Source organism: Tenrec ecaudatus, chromosome 1 (assembly GCF_050624435.1).
Source record: "Tenrec ecaudatus isolate mTenEca1 chromosome 1, mTenEca1.hap1, whole genome shotgun sequence".
Taxonomy (NCBI): domain Eukaryota; kingdom Metazoa; phylum Chordata; class Mammalia; order Afrosoricida; family Tenrecidae; genus Tenrec; species Tenrec ecaudatus.
This window is the reverse complement of record NC_134530.1, coordinates 183,571,122-183,591,205: the sequence shown is the minus strand read 5'-3', so window position 1 is coordinate 183,591,205 and position 20,084 is coordinate 183,571,122. Positions and strand designations below refer to the sequence as shown.

At 40.9% G+C, this 20,084-nt stretch overlaps 1 protein-coding gene across 1 annotated transcript in view; it reads right to left on the bottom strand.

Moving 5' to 3' along the window:
• MROH9 (maestro heat like repeat family member 9) overlaps positions 1-20,084 on the bottom strand; it is a 151,423-nt gene that overhangs the window by 50,066 nt on the left and 81,273 nt on the right. Inside the window, exons 2-5 of the mRNA XM_075541049.1 lie at positions 11,417-11,496; positions 9,510-9,645; positions 8,943-9,029; positions 6,107-6,211 (exon numbers count right to left, since the gene is read on the bottom strand). Coding sequence (XP_075397164.1) covers positions 6,107-6,211; positions 8,943-9,029; positions 9,510-9,645; positions 11,417-11,496 — 408 coding nt within the window. The remainder of the gene's footprint in view (positions 1-6,106; positions 6,212-8,942; positions 9,030-9,509; positions 9,646-11,416; positions 11,497-20,084) is intronic.

The following is a 20,084-nucleotide window of genomic DNA, read 5'->3' as shown; positions in this document are numbered from 1 at the left end:
GGGTAATATTTATGACAAGATAGTTCATAGGAACTTGGAATGAGTAATACCTCAATCAATGCTAATTTCTATTCCATAACGAAGACAACAATTTGCAAGTTGCAAATCCCGAGTTCCAGGGGGAGGGTGGGTGAATGAATATCCAGAAAGGTACATGCTCTCTTTCCTCTCTATGAAGCAATTCAGAGGACTTGGTGAGTTATTGAGAAATGCAGCTTTTCCTCCCGGAATGCTCGGACTCGGACCGGGGTCAGTCCTCTTTTTTATACTCGGAACATTTCTTTCTCATGTCACAGCAATGGATCCAACATTTATGTATTCTTTCTCCCACAACTTTGTAAACACAGTGGCTGCTCAGATATTTATCTTTGCATCTTGGCTTACTTGCTTGGTGAGATCAAATATTAATAAACTAGAGTTATAGAGAATAGAGGAGAGGTGGGAAATCATTTTTATTTTATAAGTTACCCCCATCCCCAATTTCATGGGGGATATTTTTAAGACAAAAAGGGCTATGAATTTGCAGGTTCGGCACACCGCTAGCATGCCCTATAGAGTCTTCTTGGCTCCAACATAAGTGATTACTGATCATTCTTCCTAGACCAGTGCCTTGATGGTTGGAATACATTTTGATAGTAAAAGTCGAACAGGGCAAGATATGACAAAATAAAAATGTATAAATTATCAAGGGTTCACAAGGGAAGGGGCAATGGCGAGGGAGAGTAACAAATGTGGAGCTGGTGCCAGGGGCTTAGGTGGAGAGCAAATGTTTTGAGAAGGATGAGGGCAATGAATGTACAAATGTGCTTTCCACAATTGATGCATGTATGGATTGTGATAAGAGTTGTATGGGCCCCTAATAAAACGATTAAAAATAAATAAATGTATTTTTAAAGAGTCTGATTGAAACCTCTGGGAGAATCTCAAAGTTTGCTCTTTTTGTCTCTTACCATGCTCCTTACTCCTGCCTCCCTAGTTTTTTGTTTGTTTTTAATCACGCTACCTCTCCAGTGACTGACTCAGTCAACAATTATGGCTTTACGAAACGCTGGTGTGCTTCCACCTGGTGGTATTCAGTGAACATTACAGATCAGAGCAAAAGATGATTTCATTTGGTTTCGCAAATTTCTATTGTAGCATCCCAGGAGGGAAAGTTAGGTACTGCAATGAACAACTTCTGAGAGATTTTTGTTGCACATGTAAATTTACACACTTATTCTTTTACACTTGAGCAGTGTGCTTGGGAGAATGAACGTTGCTACAGTAATGGAAAGAGAGAAGAGGAAACGATGGAGGAGGAGAGAGGAAGAAGAGGAGGAGAAGGAGGAAAAGAAAACGATTTTCCTGCTATCTGGAAAAATCACTAGAATGTGTATATTCAGAGAGAATTTTATAAATAGGCCCTAGTCAATAAATGGACCTTACATACTTGCTTAGTATGAAGTATATGTTAGATACTGTGCCAAAAGCATGCTAGAGTAGTGAACTACACGTAATCTCCAGCCTTAATTGCAACACGATCTATGATAAATTTATAGACACTTGAATGGACAAGCACAGGTTTTGTAAGCAGTTGAGAGAGATTTCTTTCCAGACTAGAGAACCAGACAGTTTAAACAAGCCGTTCAACCCATCTTTTGGCCACTGAAATAGGGGATCAGCATACTATAAAGAACATATATATAGTCCCTCATTTAAATAAATAATGTATGTCTTCCAAAGCTGATTTTAAACAAGACGGTTAGAATTTGTGTGTCTTATAAAACTGATCAATGATTCCCGATGGCATAATGGTTACGCTTTAGGCTGCTAATTTAAAAGTTGGCAGTTTGAATTCACCCAATGCAGGGGTAAAGACCAGATGATTTTCTATGAAAGATTACAGACTAGAATACCCCATAGGATGGTTCTAATCTGTGCTAAACAGTCTCTATGAAAGAATATCAGCTCAATGTTACAGACTAAGAATGACAAAATAAAGCATATACAGGTTTTTATTGATGTGTGGTTACTGTTAGCACCAAACCAGAAACAGTTTCGAGTCATAGGGAAGCTTCATGACAGAGTGCCTCTGTGGCTTCACTGATGGCAAACCACATAAAAAGCCACATATTTCTTTTTTTTTTTTGGTTTTTTTTTTAATTTTAACAATTTATTGGGGCTCATACAATTCTCCTCACAGTTCATGCATATACATACATCAATTGTATAAAGCACATCTGTACAGTCTTTGCCCTAATCATTTTTTTCTCTTTTCTTCTTTTACATTTTATTAGGGACTCATACAACTCCTACCACAATCCATACATATACATACATCAATTGTATAAAGCACATCCATACATTCCCTGCCCCAATCATTCTCAAGGCATTTGCTCTCCTCCCAAGCCCCCTGCATCAGGTCCTCTTTCCCCCCCCCCTCCCTCCCCATTCCCCCCCCCCTCATATGCCCCTGCTAATTTATACATCGTTGTTTTGTCATATCTTGCCCTATCCGGAGTCTCCCTTCCCCCACCCTCTGCTGTCCCTCCCCCAGGGAAGAGGTCACACGCGGATCCCTGCAATCAGTTCCCCCTTTCCAACCCACTCACCCTCCACTCTCCCAGCATCGTCCCTCACACCCTTGGTCCTGAAGGTATCATCCACTCTGGATTCCCTGTACCTCCAACCCTCATATGCACCAGTGTACAGCCTCTGTCCTATCCAGCCCTGCAAGGTAGAATTCGGGTCATGGTAGTTGGGGGGAGGAAGCATCCAGGATCCGGGGGGAAGCTGTGTTCTTCATCGATACTACCTCACACCCTAATTAACCCATCTCCTCTCCTAAACCCCTCTATGAGGGGATCTCCACTGGTCGACACCTGGGCCCTGGGTCTCCACTCTGCACTTCCCCCTTCATTTAATATGATATATATATATACATATATATACATACATATATACATATACACATATATACACATGCATACACACACTTATATCTTTTTTTTTTTTTGCATGATGCCTTATACCTGGTCCCTTGGGCACCTCGTGATCGCACTGGCCGGTGTGCTTCTTCCATGTGGGCTTTTTTGCTTCTGAGCTACATGGCCGCTTGTTCACCTTCAAGCCTTTAAGACCCCAGACACTATCTCTTTTGATAGCCGGGCACCATCAGCTTTCTTCACCACATTTGCTTATGCACCCATTTGTCTTCAGCGATCCTATCATGGAGGTGTGCAGTCAATGATATGATTTTTTGTTCTTTGATGCCTGGTAACTGATCCCTTTGGGACCACTCGATCACACAGGCTGGTGTGTTCTTCCACGTGGACTTTGTTGCTTCTGAGCTAGATGGCCGTTTGTTTATCTTCAAGCCTTTAAGACCCCAGTCACTATCTCTTTTGATAGCCGGGCACCATCAGCTTTCTTCACCACATTTACTTGTTCACCCACTTTGGCTCCAGCTGTTGTGTCGGGAGAGTGAGCATCATAGAGTTCCAATTTAATAAAAGAAGGTATTCATGCATTGAGGGAGTGTTTGAGTAGAGGCCCAAGGTCCTTCCGCCACCTTAATACTTGACCTATAAATATAGACACATAGATCTATTTCCCCATCCTCCTATATATATTTGCATGTACATGTCTTTGTCTAGACCTCCATGAATGCCCTTTGACTCCTAGCTCTTTCCTCCATCTCCCTTGACTTTCCTCCTGCCCTACTACCATGCTTCATCGCCACCTGGGCTAGAGTATACCTCTTCTCTAAGCAACCTTACCCTTGATCGTTTCCCACCAGGCCTGCCACTCCCCCTTATCTACCATTTGGGGTCCCATGTTTTTCCCTTGTCCCTGGGTTTGTTAACACCACTTCCTTACCCCTCCTACCCCCCCACCCCAAGTCCCCCCAGAACTGTCGGTCCCGTTGTTTTTCCTCCAGATAGTTCATCCAGCCTGGATGTACATGGTAGACAATGGTGGAGGAGGTGGGGAAAGGAAAACAAAAGGATGAATACAAGGAAGAAAAGGGTAGTGGGGTCATGGGGCATTAATCCACCCAAGGGGAGGGTATTGTTTATATCTCCACAGGGAAAGTGGGACCAGACTTCAACCCAGTGTCGCAAGGTGTGAACGCAATATCCCAGTGTGGAGGAGGGAACCGGTGGAGAGGTCTGGGAGGCTGGCCCCAGCACCATAAATTAAGTGGATTCCTGCCCCTCCCCTGAAAAGTATTTGTTCCAAAGGACGACACTGACTCTGCAGCTCTGGGAGATGGACATATTTGATCAGAGCACACGGGAGCAGATGAAGGGGCAGGAGGAGAGAGTGGAGCACAGCCTGGCCCACCAGGCCGTGATGATGATGTTCCTGAGTAGAGCAGCCAGTCCACAGAGAGAACAACATGGCTGGCCCCACTATGAGACATGATGCCCCTCAGTGACTAAGGGCGATACAGGGGACAGCACCGGAGACACAGAGTGGGAATTGCACCTGACCTGATCCCACCACACCGAGGCAAATCACTGGGGGAGTGCAGCGGAACAGCAAGGGAATGGAGTGGCAAGGTCCCCAGGGAATGCTGAAAGTGGACTTTGGGGCCAGGGCGTGGTGCCCCAACAGACTGGACTGGAAAACGCTCCTAAGGGCCAGCAAACGATCCCTGAACTAACTACAAGCTTTTCTCTTGTGAACTGTTTTATTCTGTTCTTTGTCAGTGGTTTGTTTCTGTTGTTTTGTTGTCTGGTTGTATACTGTTGCTTTGTTTTCCTCTGTCTAGTTTTCGTGCATGTTAGTGACTCCAAAGCCACATATTTCTACTGGCGAGTGGTTTCCAACCACTGACCTGTGCTTAGCAGCCCAACACAGGACCCATTATGCCACCGGGACTCCTCTAGACTGTTAGTACAAGGAATAGAACACGGAAACATCAAAGTAGCATCCTAGAAGTTTGTTTCTGATCCCCTTTATTTTAAGCTCTTACTGAAATAATTTAAGATTATCAGGTAAGAAATTAATGAAGTCTGTTTGCAAGCCACCAAAAAGGATGACTTAAAAAGCAGATCTACAACTGGGATGGTGTGAAATGTCTGAGAAGGTAAGAGAAGATGTCATTCAAAGTACAGTAAGCCTCAGTAAATGCTGGCAAGGTGAGATAGCTATTCATTCTCCAGCAGACAATATGCAATTAAAAAGTCCGACAATATCCAGTGTACATAATGTGTGCAGTTAGGGTGTACACAATGAACACACTAATATTCACAGGAATACTAACTGGAAGAAAATTATGCATAACTAGACTTTAACCTATTCCTACTTTCTCACTATTATCTTTCTAAGTTTTTTTTTAGGAAAGATGAAATTGTCCTTGCACACTTGTACAAAGATATCCATTTTTCTATTGTTTGAAGTAGGAACAAGCTAAAGTATACCACAGTGTTCAACAACCAAAGAGATAAATAGATTATAATACCTAAAAACTGTGGAATATATGCTATGATTAAATAAGAGAAGTTAATCCATATACATTGACATGAAAATGTTGGTTAAGACATACTGCTTTGAAAAAGGAAATTGAAGAACTCTATAGAAATGATGAAACTTTAGTAAAGAAAGACAGTAAAGCAGCTATGTCTCAGTGTGGCCGTGTGTGTGTGTGTGTGTGTGTGTGTGATAGAGAGAGGGGTTGGGAAGGACATATATCACGCTACCTGAATCTTGAGAAGATAATAAAAGAAAACTTCTGCTCATCTCGAACATGTTTTGCAATGATAGTATTGATGAATTCCATAACCTTCCGACTAATACATAACAGTTGTAAAGTGCATTTTAGGAAAAGTATGAAGGAAATACTTATATGACTATGAATAGCACTAATTGGGGTTCATAAAGGAGAATCCAGTGAGTCAGTGAAAACCTGATTTTGACACCATTTATATAAAGCACAATATGTTTAGTCCTTTGAGAAACACTTTGCTGACCCAGATAAAATCCTGTAAGACATCCTTCTCTGGCATCCCACCTTCTGCACATTTAGACCAAACAGGCACCCAACACTTCAAGACCCAAGACTTGGAAGGCAATGCTCTAGAACCAGAATCACGAGGCATGATTACACGCTGTAACTTACGTGAGTCTTGGATTTCCGGGATGCGAAAGCCAGCACCCTGCTAATGATGACCATGATCCTTTCCTGCAGGTATGAACTATTCTCATTCATCCACACAGCGATTTCCTGTTGGAGATGCTATAGTTATCCGAGAACCATGGCATTTCTATTCCCAAACGCCTCGCCCTTCTAGTCTCTAGCTTTCGCAACCCAGGGGTTCCCACGTTCCCTGACATATTCCTGAGGATTTCACACCTCACCTACTTCTAGATCCGGAAAGTTGGACAACTATCTAGATAGGGTCTTAGTTGCTATGTCTATATCTGATCTTTATTTCACTTAGTACCATTCAACAAGCACTTTTTTTTTCATTTGACAATTCCTTTGCCAGATATCATTTTAAAAAGCTTAGCAGGAGGCTTTGATATGATTATCAGGAGCTTTTTCCTCTTTTATTTTCAAAATAGTTGCTTTTAGAAATCATGGAATCTGATTTTCAGCTTTTAAAGAGAATTGGAAAGCTATTTGATTCTTTTCTTGGTTCATGTGATTGGTAGCTGTTACAGATATCATAACACTCCATCGTTTGATCACATCAAGCAGCGTTGTACAATAGCTCTCACAGTCAGTTTCAAGACATTTTCTTTCCTCTTGGCATCCTTGAGATCAGCTCCCCTTTATCTCCCCACTCCCACATACCCCCCCTCCTCCAAGAATCCTTATTTATTTATTTCTGGCCATATCTTATACCATTCAGTATATGCATTCACATTCACTTCTGCTGTTCTCTCTCGCCTTGAGTGGGGTTATACAGTCACCAATGCTGTCAGCCACCCCACCTTCACTAACTCTCGGGGAACCATTATTCCTGCTAATGTTTCTGAAGGGTTATCTATTTTGGTCCTAACATGCCATCTTACCCTCAAATTTCCTTTGGAAATCAGAAAATTTCCTGCTCCCGGTTGTTTTCCTGCTCCTGGAGGCCATATGGTTAGAAAGCTCTTGCTAACTTTGATTAAAATCCACCTTGCTATAACTCATTTGTTCTAAATCCTCAGTTGTAGAAATCTATTCACACTCTTGGGGAGGAAAGACGACCATATAGGCCTCTTGTGTAAGCACCACTAGCAGATACCCAAGGCAGTCGATTAGAGCCCATAATATTTATACCAATGGCTGAATGCATTATTCCTTTCCAGAAAACTGCCGTGGATCCCCTTTCCTAAATGAGAGAAGTCTTTAAATCTCAGAGGGATCCGTCCCTGCCCCTTCTAGGATTCAAATTTATTTAAAACTCAGCAGAGTTTCAGAGATGGCTGGTAAAGAACAAAATGGTTAAATAACAGACTCCAACTTACAGTGGCTCCTCTCCCTCATTGATTTGGGCATCTTATCGACCCTCTCAATAGAAACAGAAATAGAAAACAGCTTCTATTTCCTGATCTGCAAATATTGTCTCCTGAATCAAGAGTAGGGGTTTTCTTATAGGGTTCTTTTAGGGCTTAAATGAGACAGCCCACATATGGACTATTTTGCTTAGTGCTTGAGTAGATTTTCAATAAGTGGAAGGCCAGGACTAGGAGCATGGGTGCTTGAAAATAAATGGGAGATGAGTGGGATAGATGAAGACGCATGTAAGGGACTATGCGAATAACATTAGAAAACACAAAAGGACCGGAAAGAAGCAAAGAAGGCCCTATTGTTGGGTCCATTATGACGCAGGATGACCCCATGGGTTACAGAAGGGCTCTCTGCAGGGCTTGCTGTGCTGTGAGGCCTGTGCACCACAGACCTGCTGACCTGGGGTTGGCAGCCAAGAGCTCAGCAGTGCTCCACCCAGAGTCCGTGGACAAAAATACACTTAGCTCAAATCAGGCACAATATAGTCCACTAAGCAGTAAAAGCTGCCATAGCAGGAATCTAATTAAAGTGGAGACAAAGCAAAGTAAAAAAGAAAAGAAAACCTTAAAAAATATTTTCACTAATAAAGAGGATTAAACAAGGGTAAGATTGCATCCTGCCAAAGGCAGAAGAGGTGAGGGTTCTTGGAAAACGATGCCTTTGACTTCTGGTTCCCATAGGTTTCCTTATGTTTTGCTTTCCTTCATGTTTCCTGAGATACCAGCTCCACTTCTTTACCCGGACATTGTCTATGATTTGCACAATCCATGACCTGGGGTTCGTTTGGTAGGGTAAGTCAGTCCCCGTATGTTCAGCTCCACGCCCCTCTATGCCATTGTTTTAAGAATGCACAGTGGACACCGTGACACCTGGAGCTGTCTCCTCTCGCTGATGCCTACAATGAAGAGGCAGTGATGTCGGGAATGGGAACCACGAGGCTTGGGACAGTGGTGAGGCTTTCCTTTCGTACTGTGTGGATGCTAGCCCTCGAGTTGTGGGGGCAAAGCACTGAGCCCTCGAGTTGTGGGGGCAAAGCACACGTGTGGATCCTAGCCGGCTATGGTTCCTTGTCTGGCGGACTTGCAGGTAGCTTAGGTTGCTCATCCTGCTATTCGCTGCTGGTCCATACTATGTTCACCCTTTTGATGTTGCCGACACTTGCCTTCTCAAGTGTCTACTGATAGGATGCCCCCATATTGAAGTTTTTAAGAAGATGCCCTGGGGATTCAAAAAAAGGGGAAATTGATTTATTTTGGAGATAACCTCCATCTTTCCTGTAGCAAAGAAACATTTTGCCACCAAATAGTTGAAGGATGCCGGAACACAGCAAATCATAAGTGAACCTGTAAGTCATTATTTATCTTTAACTTTCTGGCATGAAATCAGAATGCTTACATATTCCTTCTTTCATTCACAAGCGGAAAAGACATGCCCCTTCCCAAATTACCTGCCTTACCTTTAACATTTGTAATTTATAGAGGTCTTTAGACACTAAGACCATAAGAGTGTCCTCAAATACCTTTAAAGTACTTTGGTATAAAGCCTGAAAAACAAAACAAGAAAAGAAACGAAAGAGTTACAAGACCAGTCAGTTACACAAGTTTGAGAAAACCTTACTGAATGTGTACCATTTTATGCTCCAGTCTCCTAACTTCTTCCCATAAACTAAAGGCAAGGAGGAAGGGGTGGGGGGCTATGGTAAGGTGCTCGCACCCCAGTGCCATTTGACATGAATTGTCTCTGCAGGCTCTGGAACAAGTTCATTGCCTAGCGCTGCTGAGAAAGAGGAGACAACAATGTTGCTATGTTTACTATAGGACTCCTTCTGCTTCCACCTTCCTGTGCCCCTATTTAATTCTTTACAGCACTTGCTAGTTAATGACATCAATTGTCTCGAAGAAACGTGAAAATGATAACAATGTTGATTCCTACCTGCTGAGAGAAATTCCCTAGTACAAAGTAGGGAGGGATCGCTCCAGTGTATAACAAGTCCTTATCATAATTACAAGAAGAAGCATCTTACCTCCAGGCTCTCATGGTAATTTTTCTTGTCCTTGATTCCTTTTATTTTGTCAAGGCTCGGCATGTCAGTTACCAGTTTAAATGATGATGCTACCAAACTCAATTGGAATTCAAATTGCATACAGGGATCCACAAAGCTGAAATGAAATAGTTGTAATTATTTAATTGAGGAGAAAATCAATGTTTCTCAAGCTTGGTGACTTTTTCTTTGGGATTAAACAGTAGGCAAACCAACTATGAGTGGAATGGACGACTCTGTGTCAGAGTAGAACTGAGCTCCGCAGAGATGTAATGGCTGTGACCTTTGAGAGGTAGATCACCAGGCCTTTCTTCTGAGCTGCCTCTGGGAAGATTTGATTTGTCATTGTTTTGGTTATGAGTTGAATGCTTAGCAATGTACACCACTCAGACACTCATTTTCTTAGTGATAGACAGTAATAGAAAATGAAGTCTACTTTGGGCATTACATGGTATATGGGCTTTATACATTCTTTTAAAAATGACAATAATGTTGAAGACTTAAAAAAGTTAAAACTATCTATGTTCACCGATTTGGAAATCATAATGTATTATTTCTCCACAGAAATACTACTGCCAATGATGGTTACATTCCCAGCCATGCCCATCAAAGACATGCTAAGTTATCAGCTATTAAACCATATCACTGCCATTTTTTCCTCTGATCTATGACAATAAATTTCTAGCATTTTTTCTGATATTGGAAGGCATCTTTATTGGTGGCAAAGTCAATCTTCCCATATCTAGAAAATTAAGTTGTACAAAAGTTGTTATTCCATGACAGGTGTGACCTGAAAGGAATTGATTGGAAATAAATCACATTTTCAAGTCTCAGGAAGATTGATTACACTTATTCATGGTATCTAAATGGGTTCACCACGAATCAAAAGTTATTAGACAACAATGAACTAACAGCAGCAACAAATTATCTAGATTCTGAGCAGCTAGCAACAAAAACTTCCAGTAGAACTTTCAGTAGAAGTTTTTTAACTTTTAGGAATACGTGATTCAATTTAGAAAAGGGAAAAATTCAGATTTTGATGAGATGAAAAATAGTATCTTTCCAAATACTTTGTGGTCATCTTATCAATACACAAGACACTAGCATCACAAAGGTTATGAAGCAGGATGAGGAAACTAATGTGTCACTCTGAAGCCAGCACACCTGCTGACAACCAAAGAATCTTAAAACTGTAAACATTGAGACTGAGAATCAGACTTTGGTTACGATATGAATGAAGATAGCTACATTTAAATCTATGGGTGAACATGGACCAGATTAATAAGAAACTGTGGTAGTTACACAATCTGTTGTCAATTTGGGTATTAAGGGTGAAGGGGTGGAGTTTATCCTGTCAATCAGGTCACAGCTTGATGACCTCATTGGAGGCACTGAGTAGATAAATAGTTTGCTGGAGGCAGGTCACAAATTCACTCCCTGTGAGACATGCTTGCTGACAAGGCACGTGGAGCTATGCAAATGTCCTGAGCTGGAAGAGCCACATGGAGACCCCTTCCAGCACTGAGATGCTTATACTGCCACTGGATCCACAAGACTTTCCATCCACTGACCTGTGATCATCCTGCATTTGACATCATTGCATGTGCTTTGTGAGTCTGAAGAGGACTCACAATAATTTGGTATAGATTTACATCAGACATATGGGCAAATATCAGACTTATGGACTTGATATGGACTGGGCTGCGATGTTTTTGCAATAGTCAGTATTTTCAATATTCAATTGTGCTTGTATATAAAGCTATCTCTAATACATATATGTATAAATTTTTATACATATAATAATTTTTAATTATTTGTTATTTCTATTACATTTTTTAAGATATAAAAGCAATGAAAAAAAAAAGAGACCAAATTCCAGCCTATCATACCTGGAGTTCATGGCCAAGATTATGGATTGATGACTTAATAGACCTGAGTATGCATCTAATAGTGCAGCATATGTATATTCCTGTAAGTAATAGCAAAAAGAAGAGTCAATGATTGCAGATCTAAGAGACTCATTACCTGTCACTCTCCATTTTATTAAAGTTGAAGGGAACCCCATAGAACTAGAAAATTAACCTGAGTTTCTAGAAATGCTGAGGTTCGACAGATTGTAATTTAAATCCAGGACAGCAGTTTGGTCTACACGATGACCTTTTACACCCAGCAACCCAACATGGCCAAGAAGAATTCTAAAAGGAGTACTTTTTTACTATTTGCTCTTTTGTCAATTTTTACTTAAAGCTGGCTATACTCCCACTATAGAATATAAACCACATACTGAACAACTATCTGAAATAATAATTTAACCTTATAATTTTGATAACTAATAGTATTTTATTAAAAAATCCCAAACTGGAGAACTGGGACATGCTTATTAGAATTATCTCTTTCCTTATGTGTACCTCACTCTTGTTTCATGTAAGCCAGTGTTGCTGTTTATGCCAATAATCAGTCTCTATTTCCAGGATAACTCAGAGTTCTCTTTTAGGGGCCACTCAGTAATAATAAAGAGCCTCGGTGGCTAAGTGGGTTACTCATTGTGCTGCTAACTATAAGGTCAGCAGTTCAAAACTGCCAGCCCTTCTTTAATCCTGAAATGATGTACAGCCCGAGAAATCCCCAAAGGTCAATTCTGTCCTGGTCTACTGAGTCACTCCAAAGCAGAATTGACTCAATGGCAGTGAGCTGAGAAGTAATTAGTCTCTGGGTGTGTACACACATGGCGACCCTGTCCTACAGGGTCATTATGAATGACATAGTTAGGTTACAATTTAACATCTTCCCATTTGTTTTCCCTTTTGGCCCACTTTTAACTGTTCTAGTTTTTATTTTTTCTGCCTTTGGAGAGTGAAGTTTACTGTGTTTTATTTCGTTCTTGCTTACAGTTTTTGTTGTTTTGGTTTAATTCTCATTTAAAGCTATCAAACGCCAAAAGCCAGCATACATGTTGATAAGCAATAAAGGTTGTCTAAGATACATGTTGCTTGCCTAGTTGTGTCAGCCTGGGGACATATATGAATTCCTTAGCCGGGGATTTCACGTTTCCACAATTAGGCAGTGTGTTCTTTTTCAGAATAAGTAACATGACCACAAGTGGTCCCAGGAAGTGCCTCATCTAGAGGGGTCTGATCATAATTCTGATTTGACTTGTAGTATACGGATAAATTACATTTTATTTAATCTTTAAATGCACTTTCATCATTGTGGAAGGAATCCTGCTGATATAATAGTTAAGTGTTTCACTGTTAACCTAAAATGGCGGCTTAAACTTACCCAGGAGCATTTGTAGCATAGGACTGCTAACTGCAAGGTCAGCAGATTGAAACCACAAGCCACTTCATTGGAGAAAGAGGAAGATTTCTCCTCCCAAAAAGAGTTACATTCTCAAGAACCTATAGGGTAATCCTACCTTGTTCTATAGGGTTACTATGAGTCAGAATGTTTTGCATTGTTTTGTTGAGTGGTTACAATGGAGAAAAGGCCTGGTGTCTGCTTCCCTAAAGCTTTCTGCCCAGAAAATCCCATGGGACAGTTCTACATAGGGTTCTTCTGTAGGATCGCTAAGAATCAGAATCTATCCCTCAGCCTACAACAGCAGCAACACATTGCTATGGATCTTCATTAGAAACCCTCAGTGAATGATCGAATGGTCCCCATCCAGAAAATCTATACTTTTGTGATATATTTCATAATGTTGGATTCTAAGACCAGCTGGGTGGAGCTTGCGCATCTATTTATATCAATTATTTTGGCTTCTTTCTCTAAGCCAGCCATCTGCTCTCTCTATATATTTTATATCACTGACAGATTTGTTCAATATCTGTTTTCATTCTTGGCCAGTAAAATTGGACTCTAGCCAATTTGACTAGGTTCTTAAATTCTGATGTTCCAAATCACATATGATGCAGCTTTTAAAAGTTTTTTTAATCCATTATCTTTTAATTCTGTTTTTCCATGAACTTTTTGAAGCCACTTAGGACAATGTGTATTTCTGATAACACTTTGGCTGGGGGTAAAAGGATAATAAGAGGTACTAAAATCAATCTTTTAAAAAAAATTAAGGAATTTGAACTTCTCTCTATTTTAGGAACACCCAAAGGAAGCCCAGAAAGTGCCCCCCTAGGGTACTCTGTTGCTCCTCACTTTTCTTTGCTTCTAGATCACTAAAATGTCTTCATTCTCTGACAATTTCAAAACATCAAAACTGAAGAGAGGCATGGCACCCACACTAAGAGCAAGAATACTCAATTGTCTAACCTGGAAGACTTTCTCTGTGCGGTGGTTTCTGACGGCAGAAATACTTTGCCAGTGCTCCCTCCTAGCTACCACTCCTGCCCATACCAGATATGGAGAAAGGTGAATGCTATGCCTAGAATAAATGCCATCTATTCTCATAAATCTACATTTTCTCTTTTTTTATGACTGCAGAAGTCACCAGAACCAATGTATCTGCCCTTTACACTCTCATTAATTAAGTTCTTTCCTTTAAAAAAATAATTACTGGGAGTTACTACGCTGTGTATACAGTTTTCCCCACTTCTGTCGATGCACCACTACCTTTAAACCAATATGTGCCTCGGCTCTTTCCTTAGAGGGTTCGTTTCCAAGAGGATGTTCACACAAACATCTCTGAATGCTCCTAAAGGCTCTTTCCACCGATTTTTCAAGGCTTTGGGAGTGTAGGATCTCCAGAGCACACAGGCAACATACTATTTCAAATATTTTGCTCAGAAGCCACCCTCTAAATTTGTCCAACAAGACACACCATGATCTTTTCTTATTTCAAATTATCCTCAAACTTGCCATTATCTGACTGTTTAACAGACACTTTATATTGTTCATTTCCTAAATCTTTATGGGTAAATTTAAAGTCCCAATCAGATGAACATTCCTTGCTTATTCCCATAGAAAAACTAGTATCAAACTATATACCAAATATCTCCAGTTTCTTAATGTGTACTTTTTGTTCAGTCCAAAATGGGAAGTCTCTCAAATGGATCTTTTGGAACTGGGGTTTATTCCTAGGAGGAGACATTTTGAATCTCTTTAATGACTGGTATGGGTATTTCCTTCAGTGTTTTCAAAAATGCATTAATCCCTAGCTTTTTCATGAGTCCCACTTACCTAAAGTTCCCTAAAATCTAGTGTGCACCTAAGATGATCACTTACTCCATTCCCCACATAACTTGGAAAATGTATGGAAGTTTCAGAACCAAAGATGGCCTTCAAAACAGATCATCAGTTAAGCACTAAATACATCATGCTGCTCTTATGGTGCCTAAAACCAGTATATGAGACCATCTGGAGTCATATACCTATTTTCAACACCAAAGCTATTTATTGCCAGAGAGATGAGTATAATATGGAATATGTGAAAAAGTAGACAGATTCCTGATTTTGGATGTTCTAGGATACTAGGGACACCTTACCAATAATGCAGTGCTTGTAATTTTTAAATAGACCAGAAAAGTCATCAATCAAGACCACAATAGCAGAAGTTGGAAAAGTTGGAAACAGCCTAAATTCCCATCTGTAGAAGAGTGGATCAAAAAAAATTCCATATATACACACACAATGGAGTACTACGTATCCCTAACAAAAAGTGATGAGACCATAAAACACTTCATGATATGAAGGAATTTAGAAAATATTATACTGAATTAGGTCAGCCAAACAAACAAACAAACAAACAAACAAACAAAAGACAAATGCTGTACAAGTCCACTTCTGTAGGGTACAAGCTCAGGCTTGCAGGGCATCCAGTCTGCTGGCCAGGGTGGCCAAATAGCCTGGCAGAGAGTCTGACTAGGGCTAATGAACAATGCAGCAGCATCTCTTGCTATGTATCTTGAAGGCCACTTTGGCAGCTGGGATCAGATTGACAAGGGAGGGAGGAGATGTTGATCACCTAGTGGCTGCCAGACAGATGAAGAATGCTACGGGGAAAGGCAAGTCAGATGAGGGGGAAGGGAGCAGTTAAGTCTGGAGAACACAAGTTGGCTAAAAAAAAATTAACAGGGAGGACCGACCTCCAAGTGGAGGGAAAAATGACCAATAATAGTTTTAAGAACCCTAAGTGGAAGTGTCCCTGGTAATATGCACCAAATAAGCCACACTGGACCGTGTTTCTGGGGACCCAGGCCAAGTGCCAAAGAACACTGGGGCATTGACTCCTATGGTAAGCAGAAAAATTATTCCCCAGGTTGTCCCCCAAAGGTGCTGTTGGCAAGCAAATGGTCAATGACTATGCACTTGGAGGTCAACTGCTTAAAGGTTATCTGCCTGAAAGTTGTCAGCCATCTAAGGCAAGCAGGCTCTAGTCTCTGTCCCACCCTAAGTAGGGCCCACTCCCTTCTTCTAAGGATAACGGATTGTTCCCCTGAAGGAGAACCCAAAGACATCTAAGGTCAAGCCAACTCAGGGATTATGTGTGTATATGTCTTCCTGTCATGTGTATGCCTATTGTACAGCCCATTCATGTTACACATGTGGCTACCTGTAATTAGGGGGACTGAGGCATCTCTATAGCTTACATAAGTCTTGGTTGGAACTATATTAGCTCTCTCAGCATGGATCTGGCTCTTGAAGTCATGTTGGTCCCAGAGGTGAGCACATGCATGCTTTATCTTGTCTGATGCCTCTTTAATTTTACCCCTCAATTACACAACCACCCTTTGGACCCTTTTGATTTGGAGCCTGGCACCCCACAGAATCCTGGATCTTCACGGTGCATAGTATTCTCCAAAGGCAGCAACAGAGAGATCTGATGCGAAAGCTCCACTCGGTGAACTGGACCTCAAACACACTTGTAACCTGAGGACTTAAGACTGAAAATTCATGGTGTTTGAAGAAGCATAAGACAGTTATACCAAGAATATTGAATATTGTCGGTAGGTGGACAATCATTGACTTACTACATTAATGCCCTATATGATATTTATTATTCTGGCAAACCTGTGACTGACATTCTCACAAAATATTATGGTATATTCTCCCAGACAACCAACTCCCATTGTTTGTGTAAATAGCATCCAGCCAGGAAAATATTTTTTCTGAACAAGAGAATAATTCAGGTATTGCAATATGGAGTTAAGCTACATTGGCCCCAAATCCATCTCTCAACAGTGTTTTGAAAAACTAGTACCAGAGCTTAGTCACTGAGATTTTAGCTAAGTGGTTTTTTGCTCCAGGGAAGTGACAGGTAAAAGTCTCACCATAAACTAATAAGGGGGTCTCTCAAGGGATCCAAATGCAGATAAAAATACATAGATCCAGGAGTGGGATTTGGGCTCACACCAAATACTAGCTGTAATTTAAGAACAAATAGCTCTTGCATAATGGACCTGCTCAGTACTCACCTTCAGGAAAAGAAACAGAATATATGGTGCTATAGCAACTTGTAGTGAAGACATTAGATGGTGCCCACATATCAGATAAAACAGCCTCTGGGGCATTAAATGCTTGTTTCCAAACAAGCAGCCATCTAAGTGAGATGTCAACTAAGTCCACAGGGAAGAAGCACACGAACATCAGTGACTGAAGGATTGTGAATCATACAATCTATGAAGGCTGGAGGAAGGAATAGTATCAGAGCCTACATTGTGAGAGTCTGGTTTGCAGAAGGCTATGGATGATAGTGGAAGTCCAAGATACGTTTGTGAGATCGACACAGGAAATAAGCCTCTGGTGATTTCCCTCTATCCATAATGGAGGGGTAGGAATAAACTGGTTTCAAAACAGAGTGCATTGAAGAGATGACTATAGGAGATCAAAATGATAAAAGCTGACTTGAGCAGTTAAAATCTTGTCAGATGATCCTCCCAATGATGCATGTTGAACCTGGTCTGCTTTGGATTTGGGGTTTTTCCCCCCCATATTGGGATTTAACTCAAATATATTTTGTCACTGGGGGTAGCCTTCTTGAATTTTGGTTATATGTTTTTCTCCTTTCACATGTGAAACCCAGGATGAATGAGCCTATAGAGACAGAAAGTAGACTAAGGGTTCCTGGAGGGTGCAGTGGGGAAGGGGGGGCAGAGTAAGGGGAGCTGACATCAAAGAGTTCAAGGAAGAAGAGAATGTTCTGAAACTGATTGTGGTAGCAATTGTCCGATACTGCTTAATGTAATTGAACTATGTAATGATACGGTATCTGTATTAGCTCCCAATAAAATGGGTTTTGGGGAAAAAAGAACTTAAGGATAATGCTAAAAAGCCCTCTCGTCGTATGTTAATGTGTTGTACTGCATGACCAAGTGGGATTCATACCAGGAATGCAGGGATGGTTCAACATATGAAAGACCACTAGTATTATTCATCACATTGACATGAAAAAGTATAAGAATCACATGATAATATCAATAGATAGAGAAAAAGCAATCTGCAACAACATCTAACACCTTTTCCTGTTTAAGACATTCAAGAAGATCGAACTGGAAGGAAAATTCCTCAATAGAATGCAAGCTATATATGAAAAACCAACAGCCAACGTGGTAGTCAATGGAGAAAAGACCCAAAAGAATTCCCACTGACAAAAGGGGACTCTTATTTAACATTTTACTGGAGGTCTTAGCTAACAACAGAAGGCAAAGAAGAGACAACAAAAGTTTTCACCTGGGTAAGGAAGAGGTGAAATGCATTATTTACAGGTGATATGATTTTACATGTGGAAAATCCCAAAAGCTTCACAAGGGGAGTACTGGAAGCAATATAGAAATGTGCCAGGTGCAAGATCAACAAACAGAGATTTAAAAAAATGGTACCCCTTCCCAATAGCCAAACACAAACAGAAATATCTAGAGAGCTACCTGACTAAAAACAAACACACACAAAAAAACCACACAAAACATTACCATGGTTTTTCTTCAAAGAAATGGAAAAACTGACTACCAACTTCATACGGAGAGGGAAGAAACCCGGAATTATCAGAGAACTCCTCAAGAAGAACGGAGTGGGAGGGTTTGCTTTACTGGACTTTAGCACATATTATACAGCCACAATGGTCAAACCGCATGGTATTGGTACAATGACACGCAGGCCAATGGAAAAGAACTGAGAACCCAGAAATAAAATCATCTGTATAGAGACAATGGATCTTTGATAAGGGCCCCAAAATTATCAGATGCCCTCTTCAACAAGTGATGCTGGGGAAAAAATTGATATCTACCTGCAGAAAAATGAAGCAAGACCCTTATCTCACTCCATGCATAATAATAAATTCAAGGTAGATAACAGACCTTGAAGTAAAACCCCAGACTATTAGGACCATCAATGAGGGAATTGGGACCAAGCTGAGAACTTTGGCCCAGGGAATACATAGGCAATCAGAACTAGGGAATGACACAAATATAGATGAATTGAAAATTGACAAGTGTTGTATACTAAAGATAAAACACCTATGTATATCAAAAGAATTCACAAAGAGAGTAATAAGAGAGCCCACGGACTGGGAAAACATCTTTAGGAATGACACATCAGACAAGGACCTTATCACTAAAATCCACAATACTCTGCTAGCTTCCAAAAAGAAAAAAACTTGCCACTAAGGAGGTAGGCAAAGGACCTGAACAGAAGACTCCCAAAGGCAGAAATCTGAATGGCCAATAAACATGAGAAAATGTTCCCAATCATTAGTCATAAGAAAAATTCAAGTTAAAACAACGAGATACCACCTAATACCCTCAAAGATAGCCCAATTAAAAAATTCAGAAAGCAACAAGTCTTAAAGGGGTTGTGGTGAGATAGGAACTTTCATCCACTGCTGGTGAAGCTGAGGTGTACAGCCATTATGGAAATTGATTTGGCAATATCTAAAACAAATGGAAATTGAGCTACCATATGACCCAGCAACCCCCCTACTGGGTATATACCCAGAAGAGGCAAGAAACAAACCATGGCCAGACATCTCTGCTCCAATGTTCATTGTGGCACAGTCACATTTACGAGGAGTTGGAAACAACCCAAATTTCCATCAACAGACAAATGGATTCCAAAATGTGGTACATCCATACAATGGAGTACTACGCATCCCTAAAAAGCAGTGATGAGTGCATGAAGCACATTGCCACATGGGAAGAACTGGAGGAAATTATACTAAGTCAAGTAAGCCAAGCACAAAAGGACAAATATGATATAAGTCTGCTGAGGTAGGCTTAAAAATGAAAAAGGAGCATAGGGAAAAAGCTACTGGTATACAAACATTCCTGGGGTGAGGTCCAGGTAGCATGGCAGGGGCCAGACCAAATCCAGGGATACATATGGTAGCCAACTGAAAAGGGGGGGGGGGGAGCAGAAATAAACATGGGTAGTGGTGGAACAGGGCACTAATTCATCCAAGGGGAGGGTCTTGTTTATATCTCCACAGGGAAAGAGGGATCAGACTTCAACCTGGTGCTCCAAGACGTGAATGCAACATACTGGAAGGAAGCAGGGAACAAATAGAGAGCTGTGAGGGGCTGGCCCCAATCCAAACTATGAAGACAGCCCCACTCCCTGTAGAAGAATTCACTTCAGAAGACAGCACTGAATCTACAGCGCAGGGAGAGGGACATG